This window comes from Electrona antarctica (genome assembly GCF_951216825.1).
Source record: "Electrona antarctica genome assembly, chromosome: 9".
Taxonomy (NCBI): domain Eukaryota; kingdom Metazoa; phylum Chordata; class Actinopteri; order Myctophiformes; family Myctophidae; genus Electrona; species Electrona antarctica.
In genome coordinates, this window is record NC_136790.1 from 34,504,535 (window position 1) to 34,531,720 (window position 27,186).

Genomic DNA, 27,186 nt, shown 5'->3' on the forward strand with positions numbered 1-27,186 from the left:
AAAAAAGTACATCCTCAGCGCACCAACAATATACATGTTACGGTACATCAACATACATATACACATTGATATCTATATACAGCATCTCATGGAGTCCCACACGCATATTTACCCTGCATGACTCCATTCCTCCCCATCTGCGGACAGCACCGTGAGATAGCATGGCAACCTGCCACGTACTGCTCTGCTTCAAATTGTTCTTTCCATGGCACAGTTATAGTTTATTCAATCACACAAGCCCCAAAGTTCTTCTTTGCCAGTAAAGATGCACTTTCACCAGTCGGATTTTTAAAAAAAAGAAAATTGAACAAACAATTATTGATAATAAGATATACTGAGAGATGGATGGTGTGATTGGTCTGAGATTTTGGATCATGCAGTCTGCTTATGCCCATTTGCACACTAAATCTAGACTTAATGTACAGTATACCGTGTAACTTGTATTCCCCTCTCGTCATTTTGCATCCGCAGTTGAAATAAAACAAATGTTACCAAAAGGGACACAAAATGACTGTAACACCAGCATCCGACCCTAATACAAATATTATTCATATAGGCCTTTATCATCTAGACATCTTGGCATGCACACAAACACAATAACATCTATATGCACTGTACAAGGGCCCTTTCTGGCAAATAGTTTACTCTTATCATTGCTACAAGTCCCCAGGGATGATTGTTTGTGCTCAAAGTATGGTCACAGAAATACTGAACATGGAACAGCGCACTGGTTTACAGGTTTGATCATATAATAGAATTGACGTCTACGTGATCTGTCCCTAAAACAGTATGGATGTAACCCTAGTTTTTTTTATTTCTTCTCTAATACTGCTATACAACAATGAAGGGTTCAGGGTTCCTTGAGGGCGTTCCAAACGGACCCTTACAGGTCTGTAACTCGGGGAGTGTTCTAATGGAACTAAAAGGACCCTTAGGGGCAGGCACGTGCACACATAGAGGGGGGCTTCAGCCCCTGTCCTTTTACCCTCTCCAGACCATGAATTTACTATGGTGAAAGAAAGGCAATTCCCCCCTTTCCAAGCCTACCCGAAGGCAGCATTCAGGAGAATATTCCAAACTCTCCTGAACTTTAATGCAGTATTATACGTTGAAAGAATTTGTCCTATGTGTAAGGTGCTGGGTAACGCCCCAAAACAGCTGATCTACAAGCTCTCAGCGCTTCGCAGCATGACTCGTTGTGATCTTGTAGATCCGCTGTTTGCGATATTATTTGCTAAAAGTGCCCTTTTAGGGAATTTCAGTCCCTGCCTCTAACATTCTCGGCACATCCCTGCTTAGGGGTCCATTTGGTTCCATTTGTACACTTTCAGAGTAATGGTGTTCCGTGAAATTCAAACGTTTGAGAACCATTGTTATACAAACAGTGTGGTGGGAAGTGTTTGTCACTTTTCTAGAAGGTGCTCCATTTTGTCGTTGATGAAAGAGAATCCATCGAAAGCAGTTTGATCCATGGAATCTATGAAGTGCTTGTCGCTGTGTGACAGACGAGGCTTCTCGCTGAGGAATTCACGGTCAAAGTTGCTGCAATCGTTGGCCGCTTTCTGTAAACGACCAGACAAAATTTCAAAAAAATAAATTCAAAAGTGAACAATCTGAATACACTAACCATGTCTTACGGCCATCATGATTTAACCACATGAAGCCATGGCATTCCTATTCTGGCCATATCATAAAAGGCGAACATTCAGCAATAATAGGGAAATACTCAGATCAACAACGAATCAAAAATCACAACAATACGTTGTGAGCTTGTACTGTAGATTGGCTATTTTCGGCAAAGAGATTTGGTGTAGATGTAGAGGGAAAAAGGCGGGGACCAAATACAGACCCCAGGTGTCCGTATTTGGACCCTGTCGATGAAGCATATAGGGGTGAAATGGTTCATTCTTATTAGAAAATGATTACAACATACCACTTTGGGTTTCCAAGGGGGCTCCACCTCCCTGCTCTCCAAGGCTGGCCAGTTGATTGTCTTGAAGAAAGGATGTAAACGGATATTGCCAACAATGCCTAGCCTGTGAGTGGGGTCTCTCTCAAACATCTGTAGGAGGGCAGAGGTAAAGACACAGAATGAGTGGGGTCTCTCTCAAACATCTGTAGGAGGGCAGAGGTAAAGAGACAGAATGAGGGATAAGGGATGTTCAGCTTCTCAACCTGTTCAGACAGAGAGAGGCTATAGGTAGAGGAATTGGGTTAAAACGCAGGTGGCTTGCGCACATCCAGTTCTTGTCTGGTGCTGGACAAATGTAGATACATACAGTGAAGAAGTGGTCCGCACACAGGATTTGCTCCAATAGTGTTTATTTGTGTTAAAACACAATTAAATTAAGACACAACGTTTCGGTCGTGAACGGCCGTTCACTTCTTCACTGAGAGGATAGGGTTAGCCTAACCCCATATGGCATCACAAATGGCACACAGTAAAACTTGTGTTTATTTAAAATTACACTTTGGTTGAGGTTTAGGTTGTACCTTGCCATAATGTAACTGATTATGATGTAACAAACATTGGAAAGATATCTTCAATAGTTACTCCGTAATGACATCATAACTCCATCCAGAGCTCGCTGCAGCTCTGACCGTGCATGCTGGGTCATACACTAAATTGCTTATTTTGCTCGACAAATTCTACACATCTGTCTTTCATAATGATCACTGCACAGTGTTTTATCCAAAAGCGGCTTCTGTAAAAAGGCGAACAAACCTATGACCCATGAAATGACCTATGATTTTTTTTAAATCGCCGCTACCATTGGTTGGATATAATAGCATCAGATTGTGGTTAAAAAAAGAGAAAAAAGCACTGGTCCGGGATTTTTTATTGTGCAGATACAGTATTGTATCTGCATGGTATCTACAAACCCTCATCAGTAGCTCTTTGGGTTAGGGTTAGGTTCTATTGTGCAGATAGAATGGGGGTGGTGGTGGTACAAACCCTCTCCATTAGGTCTTTGGCTTCCTTGGTGATCCAGCGAGGGTAGTGCGGCGTGTCCATACGAATGGACTCAAACAGTTCGTCCTCATCGTCGCCATGGAACGGCGATTGTCCAATGAGCATCTCATACAGTAACACTCCAAATGACCACCAGTCGACAGAGAATGAGTATTTCTGTCCCAGCAGGATCTGATCGGATGAGGTAATCACCAAATAATAAGTTAGTACCGTCTCTACTACTTCTAATCAAGAAGAAAAGAATGCCTGCTAATCTGGGTGGAACTTTGTACCTCTGGAGCAATGTAGTCGGGTGTACCACAGAAGGTAGTGGCTCGGTTCTCTCCGAACACATTCTCCTTACACATGCCGAAATCTGCTATTTTTATGTGCCCCTCGTGATCCAGCATTACATTGTCCAGCTTTAGATCTCTGGAAACAAATAGACAAAGGGTATTTAAATGTATTGACAACGCTAAAATGCAGCGTCGGGGGCAGACACTCACTAATGAAAATACAGTTTAATAGTGTTTAGAGAAGTTCTGTGGAATGGTTATTGTGAAAAATATACTACTGAAAGATTATATCTAAACAAACTTTTGTTTTACTGAAAAAGTTGCAGATTTTTTTACTTTAAGCATTATTATATTTGCAAAAGTATTAATTGATGGCCTGAGTGCCGTGGTGGGAGTTCTGGTCTGGTGGCCACTCATTCAAAAATAAATGGATCCACAAAACTAGTGTAATTTGTATTGTTGACCTATTTCTACCATATAGCACGACTTTCGTTCAACTTTGACCCCGAACCAGTTTTGGTGTCCATTATTACTTTGCCAGCAGCAGCACAAAACCATACGTGTAGTTCCATGTGACAGAGGGGTCAAAGTTGCCCCCAGTGGCCCCCACCAAATGACTGGAACTATTTAATATTCATCAAAACCAGACCAGAACGCCCACCACAAGACTCAGGCAATCAATTAATATCTTTGCAACCACTATATTAATGGCAAGTATTTCCTACAGCAAAATTCTGTGTATGCATCTATCTGTATTTTAGCTATGCAGATGCAGCCAATGCTTATGATCCCACCTGTAGATGATCCCTTTGGTATGCAAGAACTGAAGACCGCAAATGATCTCAGCGGAGTAGAACCTAGTGAGAGGACCAAAAGAAAAAGGGGGTTACCACCTGTCTGAAAATCTGGCGGTTGATGGAAATGTATCGTGGTGGTGTTTCTGTTAGCTATCACCGCCCTCACTGTTGGGAGCTCAACACCGCTGTCCCTATTCGGCAGGGACCTGAATTATTAAGTGGGACATTTGTATAGTGTAGGAGACGAGGTGAATAATGCTCTCATAATGGGAAACCTGAGAGCGGCCATCAGCTAGGAGATTAGCCTATCAGTGACCTGCTTCTCTTGTCATCTGTGTCAGGAGGAACAGATTGGCTCCTGATAGGAAACCGAGAAGTCACCACTCTTTTACCCAGTGGCTGCTGGCTGGTCCAGGGTTGCCATGTCCGCTTATTATTAGCAAGTTAGTTTTCTCAGTAAAGTTGCTTGAAAATATTGGTAGTTGCGGGTTGAGTTTTTTATTTTTTTCTACTTCTAAAGTGTAGTTGTTGCTTATTTGGGCTTCCTTCCTAATGTTCTTTAAACCTGTGGTTCTCAAACATTTTCATTTCAAGGTCCCCCACCCACCACTACCCACTAAAGAAACTTGCGTGCGTGCGTGCGTGCGTGCGTGCGTGCGTGCGTGCGTGCGTGTGTGCATGTGCGTGTGTGCATTTGTGCGTGTGTGCATGTGTGCATGTTTTAGAATCACATATCTAATTGTAAGATTGAAATAAATATTGTTTTTGTAAAGTTGCAAAGTTGGATCATCTATCTATGGCACTGGGTTAGGAGGTTAGTGGCAGACATCGGATGAACAGAGCCTTTGTACTGATAATGAGTTGACTGGAAACTCCACAGTTCAGTCTGGGGAAAATCATTGCACAACCAGGAAACCAAACCCAGGACAGACTTTCCATTACCACTCCTCCAGCTTGTGTAGGCTGGGAATCACAAACTTGTATGTACAGTATATATACTGTATATGCATGTACTATAGGCAAACAATTACGCGTGGACGCACATGTTTGGTTAATGATTAATGCATATGGCAAAGATGTTATGTCAATGCTCTCTCTCTCTCTCTCTCTGTGGGTAAACTATCCATCCTGGCTTGTACACCGACAGTGAGGAGGGCTTTAGCAGATGCCAACATAGGATCAGGTGTCCCAGGCGTTTGTCAAAGCAGAGAGAAACTCATGTTGTTTGATGGCCACGGTCGGGACCACAGCTCGACAACCATCTGGCTAACAACAAACCACAGTGTTACAAGACAATGCCGTCAAAGTAAAGAACTCTCAAAGGGGGATTAGTGGTCAATTAAACGACATTTCAGAATGTTTCAATGTGGGTAAACATCCAGCAATCCATTCAGCCGCTGGTCGTTAAATTGCTACTGTATTCAGGTTTCTTTAAGCGATAGTTCACCCCAAAATGATGTTTTTTTCTGTAAAATTCGTGAATTCATGGATATTTTTTTGTTTTTGTCACATTCCTAAGCCAATAATTTCATGACTAGCAGTGCGTCCTTTTCCACCAGGGTTGAATCGGTTCCATTCTTTTTTCCCGCCTAATTTGAACCAAATTAATTGGCTCAGATCCCTAAAAGTTGGCTTGGAACTGGAACCAAAAAATACTTCTTCTTGCCCTGATGTTGGCTTGGGAAAATAATAACAATAACAATAACAATAACAATAACAATAACAATAACAATAACAATAACAATAACAACAATAATAACAACAATAATAATAATAATAATAATCGATTATTATCAGTGAACGATCCCTTTAACCTTATTGTTGACCATTAAAATAGTAAAAACCGTGCAATGAAGAGTATATACAGTATGTGCACACAGTGTACACTAGTGTAACATACCTCCCCAACCCCCTCGCTATGTGTCATATACACACTAACTACTGCTCACTCCCTACAAGGCCAGCACATTCCATGGAGAGGAAGAGCAGCCCTAATCAATCAGGGTGCTGTAGTGTACTGTACTGTAGTGCCATGTGTAAAATGAACACCAATAACATGGAGCAAAGAGAAAATAAAATCAAACAGAGAGAGAGAGAGAGAGAAAGAGAGAGAGTGAGAGTGAGAGAGAACACAGGCCACACTTGAAAGATATCTGGTTTCCATTTCAATTGTGTGTGTCCGTGTTGCCTGTGTGAGCATGTTAGTATACTGTACTGTGTGGTGATGGACGGCCGAGCGTTGGATTTATCCACCATCTCTGCATGTGTGTGTGTGTGTGTGTGTGTGTGTGTGTGTGTGTGTGTGTGTGTGTGTGTGTGTGTGTGTGTGTGTGTGTGTGTGTGTGTGTGTGTGTGTGTGTGTGTGTGGTGGAAAAGTACTCACATTGTTTACTTAAATAAAAGTATCAATACTTCAAACAATTGTAGTGGAGTAAAAGTATAATTATTTGCCCCTGAGATGTATAGTAGTGTATAGTAGTGTAGAAGTAAAGGTATTGCAAATTTGAAACATAAGTACAGTACTTGAGTAAATTAGTTTTGGTTGGGTACTCACGTGGACCTCAAGAGGTCAAAGCGACCCTTCTCTTGAATATGGAACATCAGGTCTCCTCCGTTCAGGTACTCCATCACAAAGAACAGATGCTCCTGTCAACACGTGTCACATCATGTCAGCTCTCACTCAGAGCACTGGCTAGGAGTGCACATGTATGTAACCAGATTGGAAGATAGATCATTGACCGAGAAATCAGTCTGGCCGATATATTGGACAATTGTTTTGTTTTTACATTAATATTATCCAATTTAGACCTGAGGCCGATTTTGAAAAGCTCATCTAAAACCTAAGGCAGTTTAATGGAAGACACCTTAAAACTTGATGTGTCTCTGAGAAACATGAGAAAACAGAACTGAATACAGGAAAGTTATGGAGCCAATGTCTGATTTGTAACCACTTACAACAACCTCGTGTCCCTAATTTGGGCATGTCATTATACGTTGTGAAGCGTTGTGAGTTTGTAGATTAGAGATTCTTTTATACTACAGGAGTACAGGTGTGTAAGGAAAGGGATATCCCATGTTGAACTACCTTGGTCTGGAAGGTGGAGTACAGGTGTGTAAGGAAAGGGTTATACCTTGGTCTGGAAGGTGGAGTACAGGTGTGTAAGGAAAGGGTTATCCCAGGCCAGGGCGAGGACTCTCTTCTCCACCATGGTACACTCCACGTCGTCGTCCATCAGCACCACATCCTTCTTCAGCGCCTTTACAGCAAAGTACTCCCCGCGACCTTTCAACTCTGCCAGGAGAACCTGGGAGAACAGGAGCAACGGTAGTCGTTATAGGCTCAAATGTTTAAAATAGCATTTTTGTCTAGCACAACACATTGCATTGTGACATGTTGTGAGCTTGTGGAAGCCTCTCTCGCTATTTGTGTTAGTTGTGTTTTGTTCACAATCAAATGTATAGGTTTTAAGTGGTTAAAGTGCAAAAAAGGTTTTGCCTGAAAACTCTTGCTGTTGTGAGGACGACTCTGAATGTGGCATAACACTTCCAAACACATTCTGACTCCAGAGTTGTCTATACCAGTGGTTCTCAAATTGGGGTCCAGGGACCTTAAAGGGCTGTAACTCCAAGAGTGTACAAACGGAACCAAATGGACCCTTACAAGTTTGCAACAGTGCAAAAAGAATGTACATGTGGTAAACATTTGAACACAGGACGTTCAGGAGGTCCTTGTGGAGGTAATGTAACTGGTTCTGTCTATTTGTTATGTGTTTGTTTGTTAGTACAAAGATTAGACAACATGAAACGCGACGCCTAAAAGAAATGCTCAAACGATATGGGTAGAAAGGTCAAAGTTCAAGGTCAAAATCATGAGAAGAATCTTGGTGGTTATGTTCAGTAGGCTGCTCCCACCCCGCGGTGGGTCATAAAGCTCAAAGGTCAAAATCGAGGTCAAGGTCAAAATCGAGAACACATGGGCAGATCTTAATAATCAGAAGGCTGCCCTGAAGAGATGGTTAGGTTTTGGGCTGGCAAGGTCAAAGGTAATGTTTAAGTAATGTTTATGTGCTCTTTTTGTATTGTTGCTTGTTTTCTGTATGGGGACTGCAGATGGAAACTGGCATGCTTGCAAAATCTGGTGTACTTACAGTACACAGCATTGCATGTGTGAGTGGTGTTCATTAACATGCGCTGTCCCTCCCAAATAAAGGTATATAAAAAAGGTCACAATGGAGAGATGTAAAATGAGAGATGTTGGTGCAGGCAGGCCAGGCCCAGGGGCTGCATTGGTTTAATTGGTGCCTGTGTGATGACCATGGACATTGTAGTGTACCTGGGACAGCTTCATTAAGTGACAACGATAGTGTTTGTATCTCATGGTATCTTACGTACCTTTCAGAGCGTAAATAGGCAATGATGCACATGCTCAGGACAGAGATGACGAGAGCATTTACTGTCACTTCATAAAGTTGTCCCAGGAATAAGTACAATGTTTATATTTATTTATTGTATGTTTCTTTTATTTGATATGGACGTCACAGCAGCATTAGATTTTTAACATACATTTATGCACAAAGACCAGTGTGTTTTAGTGTTTGTCACTAAACATATACAGTTGGAGGCCATCGATATTGTCCTTTTCTTTTTGCTGAGGTTTGCGTGATCTGCGCAAAACCCCTTTTGGTGTTTTAAACATTATGTTATAATTTAGCTATTGAAAAATAGCAGATCTACAAGCTCATAGCGCGCCACCGAGTGGCGCGCTACGAGCTTGTAGGTCTGCTATTTTTGAAAAATCGTGAAAATATTTATTTCAGAAAACTGGAGGATTTAGAAGGATTTTTTTTATAATTTTGAGGTCAGGCCTAAATGGGTCAAATGATAAGGGACAATATCGGTGGCACCCAACTGTAACACCTGTCCAGAGGAGGCTTTAAAAAAACCATATAATAGAATAAATAAATAAATAAATACATACACAAAAGTACATACACAAATACGTACAGAAATGCCACAAATACATATACAAAAATACATACAGAGATACACGATCATCCACAAATGCATCCATTAGTATTAGGTGTGAGAACGATGTTTTTTCTCTTTTAGCCATGATTTAATACCTCAATTTCATCAAATAGTGGTCCGTGGCTCAAATGCCGGATAAATAACAGACCTTCACCTTGATATGAAAAGGGTTGAAAACCACTACATGTATTAGTTGTGAGAGCAATGTTGTTTCTATCTTAGCCATGATTTCATAATTCAGCTGATGGAGAGTTCCTTAACACTCATTTATTGCGGCCAACTGTTAGAATAAACCCCAGTTCCAGGTGCCACCATAGGCGTTCACTTTAAAAGACGGAGTTTGCCCGCCCCCCCCGCCCCCCACATACACTCGCTACACACACTCGAGTATCATTGGAACAAGCACACACTGTTTACCTTTCGTCAGAAGCTTTTACATGGCGTGAGCGTCGCGGTACAAAGGCACAAATTAAATCCGAAATTAGGATGGCAGAAGATCCACCAAGGACAGCTCTCCTGGAGTCCGACTTATGGAGGTTTGAAAGTCCTCCTTTCTGCTTTATACCGTGATTATATTTTCAATCCCATAGCTGGAACGGTGGGGTGTTGCCATAGGAACCGGACCAATGTTAAACGCTGCAGTGGGACTCAACCATTATATAGATGGAGTATAAATTGGGGTACGTATATATATACAGACCTGGGATATGACGCCCCCTAGCGACGGGGTACATATATATACAGACCTGGGATATGACGCCCCCTAGCGACGGGGTACATATATATACAGACCTGGGATATGACGCCCCCTAGCGACGGGGTACATATATATACAGACCTGGGATATGACGCCCCCTAGCGACGGGGTACATATATATACAGACCTGGGATATGACGCCCCCTAGCGACGGGGTACATATATATACGGACATGGGAAAGAAAGAAATAATAGGCTCTGTGCATACCGGTAACTTAAGCCAAATTATACAACAGGTCGTTTCGAGGAAGCAATCTGATTGGTTGAAACAGCTTCTATCTGTTCCTTAATCCAGCGCAAAGGAACACCTAATCAAAACAAAGATTTCAGCTGCTTTTTTCTCCCAGAGCGCAGCAGACTCGGTGGCTAGGCTAGCTAGTTTCTTGGGACATTTGTGGTCGTAGTGACTACATCTGTCAAAAAAATATAATTTTTCAGCGATTATCTTAGTTTTAAGGGTAACTGTTGTATAATTGCAATAATACTGTACACTCGAGGGTGTTCTTTATTGTCATTAATGCACTTCTGCGATACCTTTCGGAACTCGCCCACGGCACCGCAGGTGTGCATTAATGACGATAAAGAACACCCTCTCGTGTAATATTGCTTAATTCCAATATCCCAAATCTCTGCCACTCGGTCACTCCAGCATGGTGGTGTTACGGTGAAATTGGTGACCTGCTAAAATGTATGACAATCGTATAGACAATCACATAATGTCAGTGTCCGAATGTAAATCATTGCAGTTTGTTATTAGCCTATCGGTATTCAGGCCACATATGTAAAGACCTCAATGAATTCCACAAGATGGTCCCAAACTTCGGCAGGTCACCAATTTGACCTACCTACTAACACCACCATGCTGGAGCGATCGAGTGTGAGTGAGCGAGTGGCAGAGATTTGGGGTATTGGAATTTGGCTTCAGGGTTTCCAAAAGGTGGCATAGCTGTTTCCTGTTCCGGGTTGGTTTCCAATGGCTGCGTTTGATTGGCTCAGCAGCTATATTTAACCGGAAACACGTGTAATGGTGCCATATTTGGTATTTATTTTTAAGGCTATACTGTAGATGGGAAGTTAGTACACCACCATACATACCAGACCAGCTCAAACAACTGGCTTATACTAAAAGGAGTAGTTCACCCCCACAAAATGACTTATTTCCTATCAATTACACACCCAATGAAGCCTTGAATTCAAGGAGATTCTTTAGTTTTTGTCTCATTTCAAAGCCAATAATTCGATGACCAATGGAGTCTCAATGGAGATCAATGGTCATCAAATTAATGGCATTCCTCTGAATCTAGCGATATAATTCTGAAGTAAAGCATGACCATGACCACACAAGCTCCAGGGTGTGCTCTATATTTGGTTTATTGTAGGACAGTGCAGGTTTTATTTTGACCGCCTGTTCCCGACCGCAGGTATTTAAATACCACCCGCGCACCCGCATGATTTGTGTTGGGACCTGTGCGGGTACAGTTTGGATCCCGCTCCCAATGCAGGGCTCGAGTCGTGACTCAATTCTCTTTTCGAGAATAAATAAAGGTTTCAATCAATATTTGTTTCTGGTGCAAATCTGCTGGTGAGCCATTCAAATGAAGCTATGGGAAACTGACAGCAAAAGGGTATGCCACCTTCTGGAAACCCGGCACTAATGCAGAGAGTTTATTCTGCTCATTTAGCAGAAAGAACTGATTGTCTAATTGAGGTTTTGCATAATGACTTGTTTAAACCCATTTTCAGGATAACAGTAGAGTTCTTTGGCTTCCAGATATGAGCTATATGTTATTTTGGATAAACGGACTATACTTGTAAGTGAGCGAAATCCATTTTTCGTGTTTGTACGTCTCGTAGGCAGACGAGAAATTGTTTTTGATTATGCCGGCTGTGTCCATTAACAAATAGCTCTTCATGATCTGTGTCTGAGGCCCCACCTTGCCGAAGCTGCCCTTGCCCAGGACCTTGTGGAGGATGAAGTTGTCTATGTTGATGCGGGTCAGATGGGTGATGGTCCGAGACACGGGCCGCGGACTGGACCCTTCCCAAAGCATCCCGTAGGGGCCCATATCTAATGGACAGACAACCACCACGTTAGGTCAAAATCAATGCAATTGTTATTATGAGCAAACTCAACACATTCACACATTTTCTCTTTTTGTAAGATATTTTTGGGGGGAGTTTCGGCCTTTATTAGATAGTATACAGTAGTCTGACAGGAAATGGGGGGAGAGAGAGAGTGTGAAGGTCGTCGGTATCGGGATACGAACCCACGACACGTTGTGAGGCTGCATCAGCAGCCTAGGTGCCTGGACCACTATGCCAGCCGTTCGGGCCACATTCACATAATTATGTCTATGCATTGTATGCCTCATTGAAAAAGTGGGACATGGATGTACACTAACCATTGACTTCCAGATTGGCAGTATTCTTGTTGACCTCATCGTAGACTCCAATTTCAGGCGTATCAGGCAGGTTGGGATCTGAGTGGCGGGTCGATTTCTGATCAATGGAGAAAGATAACCAATATTAATAATGCTGATTGTAATACGGTGTCACATGCCAAAAATAGCCCTTCTACAAGCTCAAAACGCACTGCGATGCGACGCGACGCATTGTGTGTTTCCGGCTATTGTCGGCATATGGCAAAGTATCAAGCAGCAAGACGAGTGATATTTCAGTGATATTTACAGTGACATTTGGCAGTATTGACAGCATACAGACCGGAGGTCAGGCCAGTCCCTCAAACTCCACCGCAGTCCGCAGATACATTGCATTCCGCAGATACCCTAACCCTTTTTTTACTCATTCACACTCACTGATAATTTGGGAGTTATCTTTCACAGATTGGCCTTGCTTGATCAATTATCTTATATCTTTTTCAATTTTCTTCCCAATTTCGTCATTGCCAATGTGTATAGTGCCTGTCGCTGCCAAACCTACAGTATACTGGCTGTTCTTGGGGAGGGCGTACAGTACACAACCACACGTCTCCTACATACACACAGTGAAACCTTTCACTGAGAATGCGTAACGCATGCAGAGGAACTTAGTCAGTCTATCAGTATAATAATAAATAAAAAAAAATCTGTACATTGAAACTATACAAAGTATAGGATGACAGGTCAACAAAATAACATGCTATCAAATTACATTTTAACCATCGCATGAGACTGCATGGTCGTCAGGTGTCACACACACAGGACAAACTGTCATTACACACACACGCACGCACACACACACACACACACACACACACACACACACACACACACACACACACACACACACACACACACACACACACACACACACACACACACACACACACACACACACACACACACACACACACACACACACACACACACACACACACACACACACACACACACACACACACACACACACACACACACACACACACACACACACACACACACACACACACATTGATTCCAGTAGCTCACCTGGCTGACTTGTGTGAGTGCTTCAGCGAGTAGCTTCTGATTGATTCCACATAGGTTGGCTACTTTATCCTGACACTTGTGATGGACATTCATGGTACAGTCTTTGACAGAACGAGACAAAAACACAGGCATTCAAACACACACATTTTGATTTCTTTATTTGGGTTTTCAATACATTTTCTAAATCCAAATATATCAGTCATAGTGTAATATAAAGTGACTGCCAATAATGGCAACATATTTTACTAATTGTTTTGCCATTATTTTAGCCAGTCCAATAATTAGTAGTCCTCACATACACATCGTACACACATGCGTGCATGCACGCACATCCACACGCACATGCACACCCACACGCACATGCACACCCACACACGCACACACACGTCATACACACACACACGCACGCGCACACACACACACACAGACAAAAACACAGAGGCACACTCGCATGCACGCACACAAACACAGAAGCACACGCGCACGCACGCACATAAATACACACAACCACACACGAATGCATACACATACACACCCACCAGTGTTGTATTAACCAATTTAACCCTGGTGGTGTCTCCATTTTTTGCATGTCATTAAATGCTAAATGATTTGTGAAAATATCAAATCTATAAGCGGCTCACAGTGCGCGTGATGTTGCATTCTTCCTAAATAGGGCTGAAGTGGTTAACCTGAATGAATGGCTTTTACCTTCACACTTCAGGCCCTGCTTGACCAGGCCCCACAGCAGACTGCCACAGTGGTCACAGAAGGTGGGACTCATGTAGTTGTGGTTCTTGAAGCGGTGTGGCATGTCAATCTTAAAGCGCTCCTTCTGGAACTGCAGGGACGACAAACAGGACTCATAGTTGCGCAGAGGAGGCAAGAAGAGTGGCCTGCGCCACCTCAAAGCCCCACGTACCTGCCTCATCTCTCTGTCTCTCTCTGGTACCCTCTCTCTATCTCTGTGGTTCTCCGTCTCTCTCTCTCTGTCTCCCTCCCCTCTCTTTCTCCTTCTCTGACTTTCTTTCTCTGTCTCTCTACCTGCGTGGGTCCTTCTGGCTAGCCAACGTTTCATAAATGCCCAGGCTACTGGGTCCACAGTTCCTTCCCAGGACTGCCTCTTGTCTTGTCTAATCTGATTTGGGGGCCTGCATGTCACTTACACCACACCCCACCCCACAAATCATGCTTCCGATCGATTGATTTTATTTGGTGAATACAATACACAGATAATACTTAATCTAAGGATATCGCAATAAAGTCACAAGACTTTGTAAGGCAGATAAGAATGGGTTCAGGTTGTACTGTAAGCTACATATAACACATTATAAATCAGCACATAGGTCGGCACTCGACACACAAAAAAGGCTTTAATTGTCTCAGTTTGCACCTGTGCCTTCCTTCTTCTACACATACCAGTCCCGCTCCTGAGCCAATAACTGCTTCTGTTCAATCACCTCGTTCTGAGCCTCAATTCGGAGAAAAACGTGGCCAAAGATTGCGCGTATAATGGATGGCGGAGAAACATTTTATTGACTGACCACAGTGGAAGCGAGCATTGCCTAGCAACGGGGAAGCTACAGGTATACGGTAGATACAAGAGAGGCTATTCTAATTCTGAATAAATAAATACCCCAAAAGACATCAATGGCAGGAATCGACGTCTTTGGCAGTTAAAGAGACAAAATAAAGGCTAATACTACTGTACAGTCAATCGCCATTGATTCATTGTCACTCGAAAAGTAACTATGAGGACTGAGGCTGTACAAGATCTCATCAAAACTGGTTATAAAACTGTAACCATCAAAGCATGGACAGCACTCAACACGTAATGTTATGCGACCATGTGAGTATAATATGAAATATATACTAACTTTTATCAGTTTCTGATAAATGCCTACTTGTAATACGTACCACAGTATCGCGGCTGTTGGCGGCCGTGCCCGTACATCTGCCAATGATTTTGTCGATGCATTTCTTGTGGATGGCTGCATTGCACTCTGAGGAACAAAGATGAAAGAGGGTTGTACACTTTGAAGTATACGTGAGCACATGTTGTGCAATGTGCACTGCCTGGAGTAGTGAAGGGGGACAGTGATGGTTTGAATCATCTTTCAAAGTGTGGGCACTACCTGGCTACTGCACTTGTATAAAGAAGGGCTCTTCAAGGTTTTTTCAGGTCAAGGACCCCTTGGCTGATTGCATACATAGCTTCATAGACTTGTTTGACAGCACTATCATTGTGTGTCTTCATGCTGATTGCTCTGCTCTTTTTTTCCCCCTCTACCTCATTGCCGAAAATAGCCAATCTACAAGCTCACAACGCCTCGAGCGCGAGGCCTTGTGTGCTTGTAGAGCTGCTATTTTTCGGCCAATGTTCCCCTCAGAATAGTGACGCTATAGGGTTCAAGTGGTTCTTGTAAAAGAATCAAATTAAAAACTGTTCCTACCACACAAAGATTTGGCGGACCCCTGTAGTAACCCTTCAGGGTACCCCTAGGGGTGCCCAAGACCCCTGGTATAAAGCACAGTACAATAATAATATGTCATTTTGTACACTTACGTTTGCATTTATAGCCTTGCTTGTTGAGTCCCCTGGAAGATAGAGACACGAGTGTGAGTATCTTGATATCTTTCATTGATCAGTTAATGACTGAATGTTGTCAACAATGAAGACTTGAATGATCCACCAGTGGGTCTCAAAGTGTCCTTGAGTGGGTTCCAACTTCCAAATGGCCCTGTATGGGTGTAAATCTGAGAGCGTACAAATGGAACCAAATGGGCCCGTTAGGGTCCATTTGGTTCCATTTGTACACTCTCAGAGTTATGGGGGTCCTTGAAATTAAAACGTTTGAGAACCACTGCACACTAAATGTAACAGAGCCTTAATTAGTAATTCCCTTAATTCCCTTGCTGTTTATGGACGTGCAGACCGTCACCGTACTGACCAGACAAACTCTCTGCACACGGAGCAGAAGGTGGGCTGTCTGAAGAACGTGGCGATGAACTCGTGGTTCTTTACGTGGTGGATCTTGGCCTGTTTGATGGCCCCTCGCCTGCGGTTTATGGTGGGGGCCTCTTCCTCCTTTGCAACCTGCTTGCTCTCTGTCAAGACACACACAGGGAGTAGAGACAACAAGAGTCACCCTGTAACTCTGGAGTAGTTCTGTCAGATAACTCACAAATAGATTGAACAAATATTATTATAGAATGAGAATATAAGTGTGCATATAATATTTTATCTTGGCGTTCGGCTCTGCTACATTTTTCTCCCTGCTCGGCACAATTATACAACCATCATTAACTATTAAGAGCAGGGAGATAGATAACAACCCCCCCAAGAGGAACAGAAATAGCAGAGCCCATCGGTGGTGCTGGGGTGGCGGTGGGAGCAAACAGCTCATAACGACATACAGGAAGAGTGCAGCCTTGGGTGAGCTTAAATACCCCACCCAAATGGTCAGCTGATTACCACGACAGCGCATGACGTGTGGGAGTTGCATAGCACTGAATGAGCCTCTCGAGTAGCACGATCTGCCATAACTAACTCCCAAGCTACGTATCATTTCTTTATAAGTCACAACACGACCGTGTTCATTTTGGCGACTAAAACTGTGACAGAAAATGTTTGGCGAGTGGCGACTACCTTTTTTCACTGCCAATTTCGTCAACAAACTAAACTTAAATGTTAGGAAGGGATTAGTGGAGCAGAGATCCGGTGGATAATTTTATGCTGAAAATAGCAGATCTACTTGCTCACAACTGCGACCTGTTGTGAGCTTGGAGATCAGCTATTTTCAGCATGCAACCAAGTGTAAAATCAGGCATTATGACGCCATCAAGGCAAAATACATTTTAATTTTGTCAACTGTATATTTAGTCTACTAAAATCTTATTATAAAAATAAATAAAATATGATTATATATTTAAAAAAAAAAGAATTACTGAAAAGTGACTCAAACTAAATCAAAATGTGCTGTCAAAATTAACACTGCAACACTATAGACACAATATTGATGCAGAGTGTGACGCAAATGAAATTGCTGAAGTGATTGTGAGTCATTTATCTATGTATTCAGGAGGGCAGTGGGTGATAGTGATAAAGCAAAACAATGACAATCAGACATAGATAGCAAGAGTAGAAGATAAAGAAAACATGTTTTTTAGTGAGACTTAAAAATAGACTTTAGAGAACTAGCTCGGCTCCGGACCATAGACCTTGCCCACTCACTGGGCCCTTTTCTACCGGTTGGTTCCCAATGGGAACCGGTTCAGTTCTTTTTGGTTCTTAGAAATCTTAGTCTAGAGCTCCAAAATTGGAACGTTAATTATGAATTGAGTGTGCAAAACCATACCTATATTAAATTGTTATCACCATGAAACTTCCCCAATTGAGTACTTACACAAAGACAATGATTTATTCTATTACAAATTTTATATTTTGAAATATGCAAATGAGGCATTATGTAGGAAAATATGCAAAATAATCGAAATATGAAAAAGCTACTACTGTGGAAGGGTTATCGTGTATTAATTTACTTGTATTGATCATTTAAACATTTTAACATATTTAATATAGGTCTAGTTTTTCCCACCAATTTTGGAGCTCTGGCTCATGGACTAAAAACCAAAAAGAACTGACTGAACCGGTTCCCATTGGGAACCAAACGGTGGAAAGGGGGTCACTGAGTAGACTGCTTCTCTGGTCTGGCATTGTGGTTTCAAAGTGATTTTCCAATGAGCAGCAGGGGTGAGGGTGGGTCTAAACGATTAGCCAATCAGCGCGACAGACAGCCTTTTCAAACTGTGCACAGGACTCATATCAGGAGTGATATAAATGTCGCTGTGGGGATTATCGTTCTATTCAGTACTGCATCATTCAGTAGTTCCATTCAATTCAATTCAGTTCAAATGAGTTTTAAGCAAGTGTCACAAACTCAAAATATAATAAAACAGTTGAAAATTGGGAAAGTATGCACAGGATTGTGTAAACAGCTACTTGCATTGCGTCGTTATACATATACATATATATACAGGGTGTAAAGCTTTTTGAAACAAATAGCAATCTTTTGCAGTCACTTTGGGACAAATAGCAGCATTCCTTTCTCAAAACTATTTAAATAGTATACATAAAAAGCCTCTGATTTAAAATGCATTTAAAGGTAGCAGCTCTGTTTACATGTGCAGTAGGTCTAGAGGTCTACTCAGTACAGATAGTAGTCCTAATAGGGTAGTTGTATTCCATTGTTTAACCTTCTTTTATCACAAATCTTGCTGCTGTGTTCGCACATTGTTGTAATTCTCACAATAGCTATAGGAGTTTTTTGTGGTTGGTCATGTTTTCAAACTCACTTTGGGTGTGTGTAATCTGTGGGAAGTATGTGTCTCTGATGTCTTGGTATAGTGGACAGTATGTGTCTCTGATGTCTTGGTATAGTGGACAGTATGTGTCTCTGATGTCTGGGTATAGTGGACAGGTGGTTAGAAAGTGTAGCTCTGTTTCCACCACATTTTGTGTGCAGTGGGTTCAAATGATTAGTTCACCACTTGGTTCAGTGCTTGGCTGGAGGTGTACCTGCGTTGCTTTATCACTCACTGAACTGAAAGAGAGACAGGTTCCCTGACTGACTGAATCAATCAACACAACACAACACATTAACCCGGACGTCGCTTCAGGCAAAGGGCTTTTGAACACCACACACTTCACACTTCACAGTCACACAATAATATGTCTGTTCTCTCTTGACTTCCTGTGTGGTTTAAAGCAGAGAACAGAAGCAGGAAGGCAGTTGCATTTTTTTTTTTTTACATTTTCAACCTGCATGACGTCCCTATTTTGGATATGTCATTACAGGCGGAAATTAAAAATAAGTCAAACAATAAAAGAAATCTATAAAAAATCATTTTCAAATTTCTATATTTTTTTAAAAGGGATATTCATTTTATCAGACCCTTCCTTTACAAACCCATTGTAACATAGTGTTTGGGGGGTCCTTAATTGGCATTAAAACATTTAAGAACCGCCAATTTAGAAGACATTTATTTGTAGAATCGGCCTCAGATCTTAATGGGTTAAAGGCAGGTGAAAAAAAGTATTTATTTTAACCTGGATCAGCTCCCTCCAGAAAGTATTGTACTGCCATCATCACCTTGCCAGACGGCTGGAGATCAACCTGAGAAAATGAGCATGCACGCGCACGCACATGCAGATGCATACACAGACGCACAGACACACACACAGACACACACACACGCACACGTGCACACACACACACACACACACACACACACACACACACACACACACACACACACACACACACACACACACACACACATCAATACTGACCTGGCATCTGTCTATATAACATGCTATCTAATACTATTCATACTATTAGCCTTAGCATAAGCCTGCAAGGCGTCGAGGCTATAGGGAAAGTGCAACGGCCAGTGCCAGTGCTACCCTTTCTGCAATCTGTTAAATCAATCAATCAATCAATCAATCAGTCAATTAATCAGTCAATCAATCACACAGCAACACTTCCAGAGAGCTCTGATGTGGTGTATTACCCAGAATTCAGCGCGTCCGTTGGCCTTCTTGCACCGTTCGGCCAGGACCGACACCCCGACGGTGACCTCGGCCAGAGGCTCCTCTGCGGTCTTCATCAGCAGCACTTGCAGCACCCGGCCCTCATAGATGTGGGCGTCAAAGCTGGCCTTCCAGGCCGGGAACATGGTGGGCTTCCTCTGCACCAGGGTCTTACCCCGCTCTGGACACGAGGTAGGAGTAGGAGAGAGAGAGACGTAGAGAGAGACACGAGGTAGGAGTAGGAGAGAGAGAGAGAGACACGAGGTAGGAGTAGGAGAGAGAGAGAGAGAGACACACGAGGTAGGAGTAGGAGAGAGAGAGAGACGTAGAGAGAAGAGAAGATGGAGAGAGAGAGAGAGACGTAGAGAGAAGGAAAGATGGAGAGAGAGAGAGAGAGAGACGTAGAGAGAAGGAAAGATGGAGAGAGAGAGAGAGAGAGACGTAGAGAGAAGGAAAGATGGAGAGACAGAGAGAGAGAGAGAGAGAGAAGGAAAGATGGAGAGAGAGAGAGAGAGAGAGAGAGAGAGAGAGAGAGAGAGAGAGAGAGAGAGAGAGAAGGAAAGATGGAGAGAGAGAGAGAGAGAGAGAGAGAGAAGGAAAGATGGAGAGAGAGAGAGAGAGAGAGAGAGAGAGAGAGAGAGAGAGAGAGAGAGAGAAGGAAAGATGGAGAGAGAAGGAAAGATGGAGAGAGAGAGAGAGAGAGAGAGACGTAGAGAGAAGGAAAGATGGAGAGAGAGAGAGAGAGAGAGAGAGAGAGAGAGAGAGAGAGAGAAAGAGAGAGAGAGAGAGAGACGTAGACAGAAGGAAAGATGGAGAGAGAGAGAGAGAGAGAGAGAGAGAGAGAGAGAGAGAGAGAGAAGGAAAGATGGAGAGAGAGAGAGAGAGAGAGAGAGAGAGAGAGAGAGAGAGAGAGAGAGAGAGAGAGAGAGAGAGAGAGAGAGAGAGACGTAGAGAGAAGGAAAGATGGAGAGAGAGAGAGAGAGAGAGAGAAAGAGAGAGAGAGAGAGACGTAGAGAGAAGGAAAGATGGAGAGAGAGAGAGAGAGACAGACAGTCAGTCAGTCAGTCAGACAGACAGACAGACAGACAGACAGACAGACAGACAGACAGACAGACAGACAGACAGACAGACAGACAGACAGACAGACAGACAGACAGACAGACAGACAGACAGACAGACAGACAGACTGTAAGCTTCAAATGATGTGTCATACATTGAAGTTATATGACGTTGTGATATTTGTTTATATTGCATTGTTTGTTCTTTGTTTTCTTTTAACCTGTACAGCACTTTGGTTGACCTGGTCATGTTAAATGTGCTATATAAATAAAGTTGAGTTGAGTTGATCCTAAAACTGCTGTTTTGAGCCAACATCATTCGTTTAATGTCTAATGTTTTTGTTTGTTTGTTTTTTATTAAATTTTTACACTCAGAGACTGTCCACATTTGGCCTAACATCAACCATCCTATGGTTAGAGATAGAGTGAGACAGAGTGATGATTCACACTCAACCTCAACGGCACCTGGACTTAAGAACAGTTACCTAATAGTTTTGTTCAAAGTAGGACATTTGGTATATAGTTTTTTTTATCTGCCTAAAATATTGTCCATACATTCGTGAATCCACCTGCTGACCGACTCTCATCATTAAAATATAAAAATATAAAATAAATTGTCAGGTGGATTCATACAGTATATAGACAATATTTTAGGCCAATAAAAAAAACTATATACCAAATGTCCCAGTCCACGCCCCCGGCCGCCGGACTATAAACCCAGGCCATAACATTGGTTCCCAACCTTTTCTGGTGAAAATTATTGAAATTCTCTAAACCGTTTGCGGCCCACCCTTCTAACCACTTAACACGGCTTTTAAGTGGTTAAAAGTGTTTTTTTTATGCAAGGTTTTAAAAACAAAATTACATTGTTTATTTAACTTGTTTTTAATATATCATCTCTAACCTCGTATGTCCAAAACTGTTGCTTTTCAGGATTCAAATTCCAAAATATAAAAAGTAGCAGATCGACAAGCAGATCGGCGTGTCGCTTCATGCCATATTTCGAGCTTGTAGATTTGTTATGCTTTTGTGTGACACTGTAGACGATCAAGTAGGCCAGTAGGGTGTCAATTTACAAAACACAAAAAGTGATAATATGGAGATAAGAGGTTTCTGCCCGACAGCAACGATATGACCAGTGGGCCCCAGCCCACAGGCTGGGAACCGGTGACCTACTGTAGCAAACCCATCAAGCAACCATCAGCAACCATTACAGAACAGCCAATAAAAAAGACAAATGGACATCATGCAGCTGTTTCCATGTCCTTTGGGTCAGTACAGAATACAGATCCTTGCCGACATTCACCTGGGTTTTATTAAAGCTGTCAAATGATTTTAATAAATAGAAAGGTGTCTCTTATGTCCTGTGCGGGTCTCTGTAGCATATCAAATGAACAGAGGAAATGAGTTTCTCACCTGTAGTCAGAGCCTCCTTCATCTTGATGGCACAGAAGGGGGGGTCGGCCGAGAAGGGCAGGACCCCAAGGTCATAGGAGTTGAAGGCGATCCTCAAGAAAGGCGCCATGGCGACGAGTAACGAGTCCCCCACGTTCACCTGTTCAAAAACATCAACCCAACAGATGGGTTATCCAGGAAACCGTCTGCATGACATACAAACATGTCACGTTACACAAACAACCCACTGCTTACACATATAGAATACAACAACATTATGGTTCCATTTGTACACTCTCAGAGTCATGGGGGTCCTTCAAATTAAAATGTTTGAGAACCACTCAGTATAGCTACCATATTACACCTGCATGCCAGGTATATATACACACTTCTTTTTGACGTCATCATCCATAGTGGCAATTATGCACATGATATGTCTGCATGGCGATTGGTGAATCTTTTCAAAAATCACAAAAATCTACAAACTCACAATGTAACTCGTTTTTTAATTCTATTTTAGTATTAAAAAAACATCTTTAATCAAGTTTTTCAAATTGATTTTTTTTTTTTAGATTTCTTCATTTTATTTTTATTTTTTCAAAACAAAATATCAGTCAAAAAAATCTGTAATCGGTGGGCTAGGACTCTCCAAAATCAGGATCGGGCATCAAACCCAATAATCTGGCATCGGCTGGGCTCTAAATATTAACCTAATTGTCATTGTCGACTCGAGTCCTGCAATAATTCACATTCATTCAGATAATAATGACTTTGCATTTCTGCATTATTCCAGACATTCTGACAAATCGCAGACACAAACAAAAATACAGGCATGTGTTCTCTGAGACAGGAACATGAAGAGATGATTAGTACCACAGGGGAAATATCATGGTTACTGTTACTTAACTTCAAGTAAAATCCCCCACAGGGAAAAGATCGGACACATGATTTTAAGAGAAAAACCTATGCCTGCATTTTCTGCCTGGTTCTCTTTTCTCAAACATTCTCAAATAGGCTAATACACCCATAATCAGTCCAGGGGGACAGGGTAACATTAGTCACCTCTGTAGAGCATAGAGATGTTCCTCGCACTACAGTCTGTTGTTTTGTAATGAGACTGTGAAGATGGAACCTTAGTTCAATCTGGTTTTACACTAGTTTGTGTGAATTGTTTTAATTAAGAAAATCTACTTGAAAAATGATTCAAACAGAATGTGCATTGTGCAGCAGTGGCTGCACTAACATGTCCTTACAGTTCGGTTGTACTTTGTAATCTCACCTTGAATAAGTGAAAACATTATCACGCAGACACTCCCACTTATAAGAGTCACACAGTTTGATCACTGGCGCACGGCCACCTTGCTCATAAACAGACACTTTTTGTAATTTCCCACACAGCAATGCTGCGATGAGCGAAGTCAAGTACTGTATGGTAGTGTGTGTGTGTGTGTGTGTGTGTGTGTGTGTGTGTGTGTGTGTGTGTGTGTGTGTGTGTGTGTGTGTGTGTGTGTGTGTGTGTGTGTGTGTGTGTGTGTGTGTGTACAAATATGCGTGTGGCTGAGTTTGTGTCTGCATGCCCATGCATGATTACATGTGTGCTAAGTTGTTGTGTACTGTACAGGCTGGTACAAAAAAAGTGCTAGTGTACCCTGCAGCTAATAGTTTGTCATCATAAGACAGTGTACTTTGCTGAATCTTTTTTACCTAAAAACACAATAACATTTTAAACACTGGTGTATAGCCTATCCCACAAGATTAACTAACAAATTCATTGTGTTTTAAAGTTCATAACTTATTTTATTTTTTTCAAACCAAGTGTCCAGCTACAAAGTTGTGCTAGTTGTAGCATACTCTTAATACCTTATTTTCACATACCGGTACATGCTTGCCTGTCATTTGTTATTTGACACAATGTGTGTGGTTGCTATGTGGTTGCAGCTGCTACAGTTGAGGTATTTCTATGAATTACTGAGCCTGCATGAGCAAGCCTCGACATGTCCATAATCCAACAGAGCTGCACAGCATGCCTGCATGGCATTCACAATCACACAACACACCCCCCTACTACCTGCTGTACCTATGCCAAGAGCAGAAAACAAGGAAACAATGTGAAGGAAATTCATTAGAGAAAGAAGCTGAACTGGTCACTCACTCTGCGACTCCGCCAACCTCAACTTCTTTAATGTCACATTACAGGTTTACAGGTGTGTGACGTGAACTCGATCATTTTGCGTACATCATTTAGTTTAAGAAAGGGAAGAAGATTGGAGATAGAAAGAAAACCAGGAAAACCGGTCAGATATGTCAAATTGTCCTGATATGAGTAGATTAAAAAGGTTCTGAATAAAAGGTAACCAGAGTAAAAAGTATTCAGAGATTGACTTTAAGTTCAGAGAGTAAGTATCCTGAGATTGAGAATTTGAGGTATACAATGTGTGTGTGTGTGTGTGTGTGTGTGTGTGTGTGTGTGTGTGTGTGTGTGTGTGTGTGTGTGTGTGTGTGTGTGTGTGTGTGTGTGTGTGTGTGTGTGTGTGTGTGTGTGTGTGTGTGTGTGTGTGTGTGTTTGTTTGAGAAAGAGAGAAACAGCGAGATTCATACAGTACATACAGTAGATCCTGTGCAGCTTTGTCCTGTCTGTCAAATTCACTCTGCTTTCTTACACATAGTATCTGCTTAAACAACCCACAGAGACAGAGGAAGCATGCATGCTGCAATGAGCAGCCAGCTTTCACAAAACATAATGTGAAATTTTAAGCTGTTATGTGTCAGGAAAGGCTGAAAGGTGATTCTGAGGTGTTTCTGAGGCTATAAATGTTGACAACATTTTAACCCATTAAGGACGGGAACCCCTTTTGGGTTTTCAGTTTTTACTTTTTAGCTTTCAAGACGGGACATTTTTCTAAAAACTAAGGTCAAGATTTAGAAGGCGTTTTTAGAATCGGACTCACGGGTAAATTGGTTAATAATTGGAGCATATACGCGTCATAAACAACACACATTGTATCCTCCTTGGAGAACATTCTGCCTGTATGCCTGGAGCTTTTGGGGGTTCCGAACACAAACGAGTGAATTGAGAGAAAACAACTGAGTAATAACAGGAGAAGGAAGTGAGAAAGAGAGCGATTGAGAGAGAGAAACAGTAAAAGGATGTAACTGATAGCATCATTCTAATCACTAAATAAGCCAGATTTTCTTGGTACTGGCTGCACACCACCAAAAGTAGGAGCTCTACAAGCTCACAACTAAGAATAAATCAGCCTTCCTTGTCCTTCACTCTGTCTCTGATGGCCAATTCAACCCCAATACTTCTGAGTGAGACGCTGCTCCATCTGAGTGGGCTCCTTCTTCTCAACACAGTCAGACAGTCTGACAGATGTAGAGACAGTCAGCTAGAACCATGCAGGCACAGATACAAGAGGGCATCATCAGCCCAAACTCTCACTCACACTCTCTCTCTCTCTCTCTCTCTCTCTCTCTCCCCTCTCTCTCTCTCTCTCACACACACACACACACACACACACACACACACACACACACACACACACACACACACACACACAGGTGGTGAAAGTGCATCTGGCAGATATCACTGTATCCAGGCTGTGTACACACAGCCTGGATATAAAAAAACAATAACGAAACAGTTCAGGCTGTGGATTCGCTCAATGTGTGTGTGTGTGTGTGTGTGTGTGTGTGTGTGTGTGTGTGTGTGTGTGTGTGTGTGTGTGTGTGTGTGTGTGTGTGTGTGTGTGTGTGTGTGTGTGTGTGTGTGTGTGTGTAGTATTAGTAAGTCAGTCAGGTCATTGCATTCTGTGCTCTGCCTTTGTAGGAAGTGGTTGCTACACTTCAGTACAAGTCGCGGTGCCCGATTGCAGGAGGATTCCGACGACTTCACTATTAAATCGACGGCCAAGGAAGACAATTAAACATCATCAGACAGCATGTCTTCTTTTATCATCATAAAGAATGTTATATTATATATAGAACGGGACGGGTGCTTGTTTGTGTGATATATAGTAAGGTTAGGGTTTTCTTCTGTTCTGACTCGCATGTGAACGAACGCCTGTGACTGTCCTTTCTTGCGGTTCGGACCTGCCTACATTCCTCACCCGGGACAGCTCTCAACGGCTGCAGCTTCCAGGCTCCAGCTGACACATGCATGCACTACTATCAGCATGGACTTTTATAGAACATTAATTAAATCGACAATGTCCACGTTAAATACATATAACCCATAATAACCACAACGTAACGAAACGTTGTTTTGACTGATCTTTAAGACAACTAAAGTCTACCATATAGTTTACAAAGACACGGAACTGTTGCTGTATATAAACATAACAAACTCCATGAAGCAGTTGTTTATTGACCTCAATAACAACTGAAGTATAACACTGTTATTATTAATAACAATAAGTCGGAACATTTTAGCGCCAGGCAGCCTATCCTCCTCCCCGTGCCGTGCATGCCATGGATGAATATCATTTTACTCTTTTTACACAACTTTGTGAAAACTCTACAAAGTCAACAACAACACGTAGAAGAATATAAGCGAGTGATCTCACCTCTGTGTTGTGTGTCGTTACAAGTGAACTGTCTGCTGCTCTGGTGAATCAATGATGAACGTTCTCTTCACTTCTTTCTTTCTCTCTTCCTCTCGCTTTTTACTTCTGTGATTCCGTCGATTGAGAGGAGGAAGTGGCGCGCGCTCGCAGGCTTCTATCTAGGCAAACCGTGACGTTCACCAGCCAGGTACACACGCGCACACACACGCGCGCACACACACACACACACACACACACACACACACACACACATGCACACGCGCGTGTAACCATGCAGGTAC

General features: G+C 42.3%; 1 protein-coding gene across 1 annotated transcript; it reads right to left on the reverse strand.

Annotated features, from left to right (window-relative positions):
- Positions 1–296: 296 nt before the first annotated feature.
- On the reverse strand, positions 297–26,966 carry prkcda (protein kinase C, delta a). Its single transcript, XM_079510165.1, has 18 exons — positions 26,906–26,966; positions 22,362–22,500; positions 19,869–20,068; positions 19,405–19,471; positions 16,247–16,403; positions 15,862–15,893; positions 15,213–15,298; positions 14,007–14,136; positions 13,299–13,399; positions 12,234–12,330; positions 11,766–11,899; positions 7,178–7,351; positions 6,601–6,692; positions 4,044–4,106; positions 3,247–3,385; positions 2,957–3,145; positions 1,934–2,062; positions 297–1,562 (listed from the first exon to the last, which is right to left on the reverse strand). Exons 2-18 carry the CDS (start codon positions 22,468–22,470, stop codon positions 1,404–1,406), a joined length of 2,058 nt encoding a protein of 685 aa, XP_079366291.1. The 5' UTR covers positions 22,471–22,500; positions 26,906–26,966; the 3' UTR covers positions 297–1,403.
- Between the last annotated feature and the right edge of the window lie 220 nt (positions 26,967–27,186).

Excerpts from the sequence above, each read along its gene's own strand:
- prkcda (XM_079510165.1), bottom strand. The coding sequence starts at position 22,470 with ATGGCGCCTTTCTTGAGGATCGCCTTCAACTCCTATGACCTTGGGGTC. Across the intron at positions 20,069-22,361 it reads GAAGGAGGCTCTGACTACAG|AGCGGGGTAAGACCCTGGTG; the intron begins GTGAGAAACTCA and ends CCTCGTGTCCAG. Across the intron at positions 3,146-3,246 it reads CCGACTACATTGCTCCAGAG|ATCCTGCTGGGACAGAAATA; the intron begins GTACAAAGTTCC and ends TCATCCGATCAG.